Below are 11,067 nucleotides of genomic sequence, written 5' to 3'. Positions count from 1 at the left end.
CACTCTGGCAGCAGGAAGCATGTTTCCGCTGATGGGTGAGTGCTGAACCAGAGGACACAGCTTAAAAATACGGGGTAGACCATTTAGGACAGAGGTGAGGAGAAACCTCTTCACCCAGAGAGTGGTGGCTGTGTGGAATGCTCTGCCCCAGAGGGCAGTGGAGGCCCAGTCTCTGGATTCATTTAAGAAAGAGTTGGATAGAGCTCTCAAAGATAGTGGAATCAAGGGTTATGGAGATAAGGCAGGAAGAGGATACTGATTAGGAATGATCAGCCATGATCATGTTGAATGGTGGTACAGGCTCGACGGGCTGAATGGCCTACTCCTGCACCTATTGTCTATTGTCTATAGTTCTTCAGTTTACCTAATCCTAGGAATGCTCCAAGTCTCTCTCAAGATGATAGAAATATGAGTGATGAACAAATTTCAGGTCCGAGGAAAGTTAAGAAATTTTGCCTTGTTTTCTCTTCTTGCAATTTTCAAGGTCAGTGAGGTGATGATGGAACTGTTTATACAAATATAAATGCGAGGGGCAGTTTTTAAAAGTACCATGTTGGAAATGAAAGGTTTGCCTTTAGATAGGATATGCAGCAGAGAAGTAAATATTTCAGTCCAACCAGTCCATGGCAGTGTTTCTGCTGTACCTCAGCCTCTTTTATTGTCAAAACTTGATGTCGTAACCATCTATTTGGTTCTCCTACATGTTATGGCATAGTTTTCCCCTTGATTGGATCTGTACAGTTTGCTTCAACTGTTGCCTGAAACAGTGCATTTCAAATTTTGAAGGTGAAGAAATATTTTTCTGAGTTCACTTTTGGATTCCTGGGTAATGACTATCATACACAGATGGCCTTTAGTTATGCTTTTCCCCATGAGAGGTACTATCCATTGGATCCATTTTTCTCAAAAGCTTTAATAACTTTGAACACCTCTATTCAGTCATTTTTCAAGAGAAAAGGATCCCAAATTGTCAATCCTTCTTCGGGGGTTATATATGCCAAGTATTTCTTGTGCTATCCTTGAGAATCTTATCTGCAGCCTCTCCAGCGCCTTTATATACAATATAACCAGAAGTAAGTGGAGTGTAGCAAAGCCAATTCTTAATCATATCCCTCTCGAATTAAAATAGAATATTTGGTTCACTTCTTTTTTATGACTTTGCTAATGTGTGACACCACCTTTAGTAGTTGTTCCTCTCCCTTATGTACATTTGCACCTTCCAAGTAATGTGATCTCCCTGATTATATTCCCCCTTACAGTCCTCCTCAGTAGTGATTCCACTCTCTGTCTTCTCCCCTCCATACCCAAACATGCACACCACCACCATCACCACATTTTGTGAAGCAAGATTTTCCCTTTTCCCATTAATATTGATGATACATTATGACATTTCCCATTTCTGGATGATCTTCTGTTCTTTCCTTTCATAAGAATTATTACCATTGATGTTGTTAACTTGTCTATAATTTCCTAGATGTATTCTGCACTCCTGAAATACAGAAATTATATTATCGAGCTTTCTTGTCCTTTGGCATCACCCACTCTCTAATGATTTGTTAAGTATGAATCATAATGCCTTTGCTATCTCTCTGCTAAATCATTTATAAATCTGCGGATTCACTACATAAAAACCAGGGGTTTTATCCTCTTTGAGTTTGTTCAGTTTATTCAATGCATCCCTTTTTTATGGTCAATTCACTTAACAAGTCACTCATCTCATTCAAGGTCATGTTCCTGTTGTATGCTACTAGTAATTACAAAGCAAAATAATTACATAATACTTATCCACCATTACCTTTAGTGTTATCCTGCCTATCCCAGAATGGCCCCATTCCCTACACAACTCCCTTTTGTTTTAATAATATGCCTGTAATTTAATAATTTAATATTTTGTTTTATGTTTTTTTAATAACTTAGTTCTTTCTCTTTGTGTTCTTTGTTGTTTTATTGACTTGCTTCCTCATCTCCTCTTATTTTACCTCGTAATCCTCTATTGTCCATGCTCCTAATGGTCACCTCCTTCCTAACTCAGAATTGTCTTTGTTTATCCATTGGATCCCATGAATTTTTGTTTTTGATTTTCCCTTTTCTGTGTGGAGTGGATACCAGAAATAGCACTCAAGTAATTTGGTCTGGAACTTGTCTATGGAACGAGTGATACAGTGATGTGCGTAGGTTTGTGTTAATTTTGTGATGTCCTTTGTCTGTTTATCAGTGTTAATTCTTGATTATCAGCCACTTCTTTCTTCTTAAACATTTTCATCCTTCACCACTTTTCCCAAATTTGCTGATACATCACTCTAGTATGATAACACTGAAGCTGTGATGACTTTCTTAATCAAACTCCCCACCTAGTGTGTTTGTATGCATCTGTATTTTGAATGTGTTCTTACCATGAATTACGTGTTTAGTTATCAGTTTAGGTCAGTGCAACTTTATTTGATTTTAATTTCTGCACAGGTTGAATATTTTGAGACTGCCTTTCTCTGCTAAAATATAGAAAACTGGTGAAACTTGCATACTCGGGGAAAATAGAAGATAGCCACCATTGTTTTGAAAGTGTTACCTTTTCCCAAGGAAGGTCAACTTTAAAAGCATGTGGTTGTGCATGAAAGTTACTGATCTGAGCTCTCTGTCCTAGTTTCTAGCTATGTGATTGGCAGCAATCCAGGTCAAAGTCCAAGATGTAGCAGCTCTGAAACCAACCTCCATTCATAATGGATGACACCAGAGATGCATTTTTAACAAGACAGTTTCTTCAGTACTTGCATAAGGGAAAGAAAATGTTTCAGCAGAAGTATAAGGCACCAAATGTTTTAGTAGCTAAAACAAAGAGGCTGTCTCACTCACCATTGTAATCTGCATAATATACTATGATTAAAGGGAGTGAATCCATTTCCACATTGCTTCATTCTTTGGCACTAGCTCCTAGTGTGTTTAAGTTAAATGTAAGAGCAGTTGTGCAGGCAGGAGGGATGATCAGAAACCCACAGACATTTCTCTTTTTTTTTAAATCAAAAAACTCAAAATAAAATACCTCAGATAGGAACATTGTAACATGAGCTGGCCATTTGAGTCTTTCCATGCACCTAACGAAATTAAAGCTGCTCTGTGATCGAATGCTTATGTACTTTGACATTCCATGTATTCCATATCCCTTATATTTTCCTTTGCACATATGCTGCCTGTATTGGGAAATGTTTCAATGTATTTATTCCTTTATGTAGCTAACACTTATTTGATCTCTGATTTAAAATTTATAATTATGAAGCAAGATTGCCATTTGGAGAAGAAAGTTCAAAATCTCTACCATGCTCTCTGTCCAGAAATGTTTTCTGTTTTCATATCTGAAAAGTTTAGCTTTGTTTTGTAAACAATGCGCTGTAGTCATCAACTACTGAATAAGCAGGAATAGAAATGCGACAGAAATCTTGTTTAGCACTGCTTCAGGTAGCAGGTGTGTGGATATTTGAGGAACCCATTTGACATTGTTCAGTGATACGAATGAAGCTTAGCATTGGCAGCACACACACTGAGCTGTGGCACTGACTGCGCCTGATGGGATTGACAGAAGTCTGCGTAGGGCCTTACTAGCTTGAAAACCTTGATCAAATCATCCTTTATCATCTTCAATTTCATGGACTAGAGCCTGGCTTTGTGCAATCTCTCTCACAGTTTAATCTTTGGAATCTAGGTGTCATTTTGGCAAATCTACATCACACTCCCCAAGGTCAATATATCCTTCTTAAGCTGTGGTGCCCAAACCATTTAATAGAAAATCACTTTTTCTTTCAGGATGAGGCAGTTGTTCAGAAAACTGAACAGTAAACATTTGCTGAACTGAACTTTGTACTAGGAGATTGAACGAGTTCTTCATTTTTTTTCATGGGATGTGGGTATTGCTGGCAAGGGGATCATACATTGCAGGTTTCTCGTCCTTAAACCGAGCAGCTAAGAGGGCAGCTAAGATTCAACCACCATTGTGAGCCAAGGTACTTTTGTGAAGCTGCTGGAGAAAACTATCTGCTCCCTTGAAAGGTTCAAGAGGATAGCAGGCCTGGCATCATCTTTTGTTTTGAAACAAATGACTCTTCTTCTGAGAACTGAAGAACTTCGTTTCTCTCTCCATTGATGCGGCCAGACCTGCTGAGTTTCTCCAGCATTTTCAATGGTTATTTTGTAGCTCTAGCATCTGCAGTGTTTTTATTTCCCTGAAGACCTCATTTTGATCTCTTTAAGTAGCAACATTGGTAAGTACAGCTGTGGTGAGGTGACATCAGTAGACATTGAGACCCTTAGTTGGATCGAACAGGGTTGTGTTCTAGAGCTCTATTATATTCTTCTCGTTACTACTGTCACTACACAGATGGTGATGACATATTCACCAAACTTGATGAAAATTCACAGCCTCGCTTGACCAAGCAATCGAGACAAAGGTGTTCCAGGTCTTCTTCGGAAAGTTGCCACACTAACATTTTATGCTGAGGAACACATGCAGTCGCAAAATGGACAGTCTTTCAAACTGCATTTTGCTGCATTTAGTTTGCCCACCAGCATCAGGAAGACAAATTTCCTGGTCCAGGATGTTGTCATACTGTCATCTATCAGCATTGAAAATGTGTCACTGGATGTTGTTGATACCTTCACATATCTAACTTCCCAATCACCAGTAATTTGTCACTTGATGCTGAAGTCAGCATCACTAAATCTGCAACTATTTAGTTCATTTTGAATACAAGAGAGTGTGGAAAAAACAACAACTCGACTGAAAACAACAAACTAATTTTTCCAAGCCAGTGTCCTCAGTGTACACCGCTGGAGTAGTGATATCTAAGAAAGATAGGTTAAATGGGAGAAAAGATTAAACAGTTTTCACCTTTACACTCTCACGTGTATCCTTGGCATCTCTTGACAGGACATGGTCACCAGCTCAGAGATCATGGAGTGCACTAAATTCATCAATATACACTCATTGCTAAGCATGCACTGGGTGGATGATGGCCATCTCCCCAAAAATTTGCTAAACATCCAACTTACCATGAAGACCTGAGTATCAAAGCCCCTATGTTAAGACATCTGTAAGCAAACTATGAAGGTGGTGGATAATGACACTGACAAATGGGAGATAGTCACTGATGAACGTGACCACTGGTGCTTAATATTGGGAAGGGCTTTGGAAGTAGTGAGCAGAAATGAGCAGCTAAGCTGGTCAAGAAAAGGATCAAGGTGGCCAACAAATAGACTACTATCTCGATCCACTGTCAAATTCTGCAGCAGAGACTGCCACGCCAGAGATGGGCTCCTGAACCAGTAGGGTGTTGCTTGATGCATAATTGACCACCGTGGTGTAGGTTCCAAATGGGCTTATGCTTCTAAGTGTTCACTGGCATATTGCAGTAAATAGTATCAAAGCTATTGATAAACTCAAACATGTAGCTGGTATTAGACTTTGTGCTTTAGAGTTTTAGCCAAAAAAAAATGGCTCAAGTAATTGAAGTTAAATAAGAGGTTGTATTTGAAAGTTCTGATGGAATTCACATTTAAAGGCTGAAACTTTCAATGTTGTTCTTTTCGTCTGCTAAGTTAATTTTTAACCTTATGCACTAGATGATAGTGATATTACTTAATAATAAAAAAACCAAACATTAGAATATTGTGGGTTATTAAAATCTGATTTAAGCCTTTCAATGGAATGTGTTATGCCATTTCATCAACAACAGGCTGTTGGCCAATCAACTGTACCAAACCAATTGATATCTAGTGCATTTTGACAGCTGATAAATTTACATGCAGTGAATCACATCTTATTCTTCAATGTTAAATCTTACATTATGGTTAATCTTCAATCTCTTAAAAATATTCAAAATAAATAATGAATCAGAGTGCGATAATGTACCAATCAAACTTATTGTACATTTATTATATATCTGCCCAGAATGGAACATTATTCTGTTTTATGAAACACAACACTTCGATCAAGCTGAAATTGGCAACCAAAAATCATGAAGAGCTTACCCTTGACTCTCCTGCTCCTTGGATACTGTCTGACAGGCTGTGCTTTTCCAGCACCACACTTTTTGACTCTGAACCAAAAATCACAAAAAAAATAATGTTCGCGAACTGTGGCATATGTTAATTTCATTTTTGTACTTTGGCTAACTGGATGACTTGATCCCCTACCTTCGAAACAATTTCAGAACAGTTGCTTATCTGTGGAGGCAGCAGATATTTCTGCAGGTTTACCTTCTGCATTAGAAAGCACACTGGCTGTGGTTTTCCGGTGGCCAAAGTTGATATGGTTGTGTATGTGGGAATTGTATATGGAGAATCCATGAAATCTCCATTATAACAATTCCAAATGAATTGCCCAAGAACTTGAAAGTTTTGCCAGGCAATTCATTCATACTTCCTCACAAATCTCTGAAATTCTTTGTTTAGTTTGGAGACTTTGGAGGATTCCAGTGAACTTAATAGTAACAAAATAGTTACTCAGGAAAACTTGTATGATTAAATACATGAGGATCCATTTAACAGATACCATACTCAGTTCCCGAACACTCAATACATCTCCACAGGCTTCTTGCATGCCGACATTTCCCTGGAACCTGACATCGCTCTCGTTCCCCTTCTATCCACCTCTCCCACAGGACCTGACACAGCCACCATGCTCCACACCCTCCACTTGCCACCTTTGCACAATTTGACTCTCAACTTCCCACACATCCTTCTCCCACTCTGTCCCAACCTGATACCCAAAACCCTACCCACTGCTGCTGGATCTGATGCTCTGTTGTTACTTGGCGTGATACCCCCTATTCATCTGGCATCCTATCCTGTTGCCATTCCACTTACCTGACACCCTATCTCTGACTCACCTTGCAATCAACCCTCCCAGCAATCTAACCTCTCACTGAGTTTACACTCTGATCTTTTAACAGCAACTGTTCATATGGCCATCAAGCCTTCAAATTTCAGAACACAGTAGTGGACTGCAGTGAAAAGTGGGCATGGTTGGCCTTCCTCTGACAGTACTGCACTGCAAAAGACGTGTCAGAATGTAGTCACCACCTTCACATTCCTGAGGTAGTCCTGAGTGGAATCTTTTCTCAGAAATGTCGAGTTCTATTCTTTCATTAAAAGCGACAGTGGAGTAGAAATTATGTGAGAGCGCCGCTCCTTGGAAAATCCAGCCAATTGCATTTTCATCTCAGTGCTGTTTGAGCCACAATGCATTTTCAATATTTTACTTCCTTTTTTATTTTATGACATGGTTCTCTCATTGCAATTCGTTTTGTTTCTGTAAATAATGCTATTTTATACGGTGCAGAGTGTCTTAACTTTGAAAAGTCAAAGTTCAATGAATCAAGAACTGTGAGGTGAACAGTTAAGTCAGACTTAGAGAGTTGCTTCTTCAGGAAGACATTTCACAAAGCGATTGATGGCTTTACTTATTGCTGCATTACAATCCAAATTTCAGATGCTGTTGTTTGTAATAGTTAAATATCTGAACTTATTCTCATCTCTTTTATCTGTTTATTAACATTGAAGCAATTGTGCTGACAGCATCTTTGGTCCTCTGTCACTCTTGCAGCTGCTACACAAATAGTGCTTCCACCTGTGGATTTGATGATACCGAAGTCTGCAGTGGCACAGTTCAAATGTCTTGCTGAGTATGACCCTGCTTTCAAAAGTGACTTTGAGTTATCGTGGAAACAGGATGGATATGAAATTTACAGTGACCAAACAGAGAATGACAGGTAATAGTTTGTAAAATGGACAAGAAGCATTTCACTTCAGTTATGATTATTGCTCGCGCCAATCCATCACCACCAACATCATATTAAATAAAAGTTGTCAAAATAATAGGCACCCATTCTTAGGCTGACCATCTTGCAGACTTGAGCAAGTTGATTCCATTTTGCTTCTTGATCTATAGTCAGAGCATGTATTAAGAACATTTCATATGTTTGTTTCTTTTTTATGTTTTACACAAATATGTATATTTTTTCTTCTGTATGAAATTTATTATTGACTGTTTCTGAATTTTAGTGAAAAAATTGAAGAGCATGCTTTACTGAAAACAAACTCTAAGTTTATGCATCTTAAGAACTAAATCTTGAAAATTAGTTTTAAAATTTGGCATACTGCTACTTCAATCTTGACTTTATTTGTTTTTAAGAAGGTGCATTTGTTCTCATTTAGAGATTATTTTATGCCTTATTTGTCTTGTTTGCCTGACTAACAATGGCGATCTGCAGGGGTTGACATGATTGTAACTTTGTGGTGACTCTTTTTGCAGTTCTGGTTTACATTTTGACAAAATGTCAGGAATCAATGCTGCAACTCAGGAGAGAAGGAGACCAAGAGAAGACTTTGTTTTATTCATATGCTGGAATATGCATTTTTCACCACTGCATCATAATTACATTTTCTTGTAAATTGTGTCATTAGGTGATTATCTGTGGGGGCTTTCATTGGTTAGAGAGTTTTTTTAAAAAAATTGGGTATTAGTGTAAACTGCTCGACTGGCATTGCTAATTCCCTTAAGAAGGTGGAGATGAGCTGCTTTCTTGAACTGCTGCAGGGACGCCCAAGTGTTGTGCAGAAGGATTTTCAATGTTTTGACCCAGCAACAGTTACAGTATGGCTCAGATAGTTTCAAACCAGAATGAAGTGTGACTTGGAGACACAGATATGCCAATGCCTTCATCATCTCAAGTATTGCAGGTTGCACATGTTATGGGTGCTGCAAAAGCAGCCTTGGTGAGATGGCACAGTGCAGCTGTGGCTGGCACACACTGCTGCCACTGTGTGTCGGTGGTGAAAGAGTGATTGATTGTTTAAGGTGGCAGGTGGGGTGCCAATCAAGAGGCTATTTTCTCATGGATATTATTGAGATTCTTGTGCTTTTGAAGCTCACTCATCTAGTCAACTGCAAAGTAACAATTACACTCCTGACGTCTACCTTACTGATGGTAGATAAAATTTGGGGAGTCCAGAGGCGAGTTCCTTTCCACAAGCTTCCAGCCTCTGATCTGTTCTTGTTGCCATAGTATATATATATGGCTGCTCAAGTTCAGCTCTTGGTCAATGATAACTCCTGGCTGTTCATAAATGGATATTCAGCGATGTTAATGCTATTGAATGTCACCAAATAACAGTTAATAACGCGAATGGATGTTCAACCCCTTGAGCGTGGTCTGTCATTCAGTGAGATTACAGTTGATCTGAGGCCTAATTTCACACACCTGCCTTTGGCCCATATCCTTTAATACCTTTGTTCAACATAAGTATACCCACCTCAGATTTAAAATTAAGAGCTGTTCTAGTATCAACTGCTATTTGTGGAAGAAACTTTCAAACCTCTACCACACTTGGTTCACACTTTATAATTTTTCTCATGAACAGTTTGGCCTTAATTCTCAGACTATGCCCCCTAGTTTTGAAATCCCCAGCCAGTGGAAATAGTTTATCTTTACCCTGTCTTTTTCTGTAAAGACCCTGAAGACTTCAATTAAGTCATCCCTTAAATGTAAAACTTCTGGAGAAAAAAGGCCTAGTTTGTATAATTCCTCCTCATAACTGAACAAATGGTTCTTTCTTGTAAGAAATTATTCTTGCCTGACTCTGGTATGGCGTGAATGTTACTTGCCATTATTAGCTCGAGTCCGGATATTGTCCTGGTCTTGCTGTATGCAGACATAGACGACTTTAGTGTCTGAGGAATCACGAATGGTGCTGACCATTTTTCAAGCATCAGTGAAGACCTCCCCTTCTAACCTTATGCTGGATGGAAGGACATTAGAATCATAGTTGAACAGGGCAGAAACAGGCCATTTGGACAACCATGTCTATGCTGATCAACAAATACCAAATTACACTAATCCTATTTACTTGCTTTTGATCCATTGCCGATAATGCCCTGGTAGTATTACAAGTACTCATTCACTTGCTTCTTGAATGTTGCAAGAGTACTTGACTCCACCACTCTCTCAGGCACCGTGTTTAGTATATCTTCCAACCTTGCGGTGAAAGATTTACTTCCTCCACTCTCCTCTAAACCACTTGTTCCTCACTTTTAACTTATGCCGTTTGGTCTTAAACACATCTGTCATGGGGAAGAGATTCTAACAATCTACTCTGTCTATACCTTGCATAATTTTACACACCTCAACCAGATTCTTTCCCTCCACCCCCAGTTTCCTCTGTTTCAGGGAAAACAAACCCAGCCTATCCAGTCCTGTCCTCATAACTGAGACTTTTCATCGGCGGATCATTGTGGTGAATCTCTGTTGCCCATTCTCCAGTGAAATCATATCCTTTTGAGAGTTCAGAACTGTACACATCATTCCATCTGTTGTCTAACCAATGTTTTACAAATTTGGAACAAGACTTCCTTGCTCCAACAATCTATACCCTGGTTAATGAGGGTAAACATCCCAAATGCCTTCTTCACCATCCTATATACCTATGTGACATTTTCAAGGACCTATGGACTTGTACACCAAGGTCCCTTATTCTCATATTCCCCAAGTTCATGGTGCATATCACCTTGCACTTAGCAGGATTAAATTCCATCTGCCATTGCTCAGCCCAATTTACCAGTTGATCAATATCATGACAAACCGTAAACGACCCAGCACAAATCCCTGTGGTACACTGATGTTCACAGATTTTCAGTCACAAAAACAAGCCTCCATCATTACTCTTTGTCTCCCATTTACAAGCTAATTTTGATTCCAGTTTGCCAACTTGCTTGGATCTCATGGGCTGTTATCTTTTGGAACAGCCTTCCTTGTGGGACCTTGTCAAAAGCTTCATTGAAGTCTGTGTAAACTGCATCAACTGCACTACCTCATCAATAATATTTAGTCACCTTATCAGAAAAACCCAATTGAATTAGTCAGACAGGATCTCTCTTCAACAAATCGGAGATAACTATCTCTGATCAAGCAGCATCCAAGGAGCTTCGAAATCGACGTTTCGGGCAAAAGCCCTTCATCAGGAATAAAGGCAGTGAGCCTGGAGCGTGGAGAGATAAGCTAGAGGAGGGTGGGGGTGGGGTTG

General features: G+C 39.2%; 1 protein-coding gene across 11 annotated transcripts in view; it reads left to right on the top strand.

Annotated features, from left to right (window-relative positions):
* Positions 1–11,067, top strand: part of chl1b (cell adhesion molecule L1-like b) — a 712,521-nt gene that overhangs the window by 326,562 nt on the left and 374,892 nt on the right. For all 11 annotated transcript variants that reach the window (XM_043708376.1, XM_043708384.1, XM_043708378.1 and 8 more), the window contains one exon: positions 7,592–7,757. In XM_043708376.1, coding sequence (XP_043564311.1) covers positions 7,592–7,757 — 166 coding nt within the window. The remainder of the gene's footprint in view (positions 1–7,591; positions 7,758–11,067) is intronic.

This window comes from Chiloscyllium plagiosum, chromosome 18 (genome assembly GCF_004010195.1).
Source record: "Chiloscyllium plagiosum isolate BGI_BamShark_2017 chromosome 18, ASM401019v2, whole genome shotgun sequence".
Lineage (NCBI taxonomy): Eukaryota > Metazoa > Chordata > Chondrichthyes > Orectolobiformes > Hemiscylliidae > Chiloscyllium > Chiloscyllium plagiosum.
This window is presented reverse-complemented; position numbering and strand designations above follow the sequence as displayed.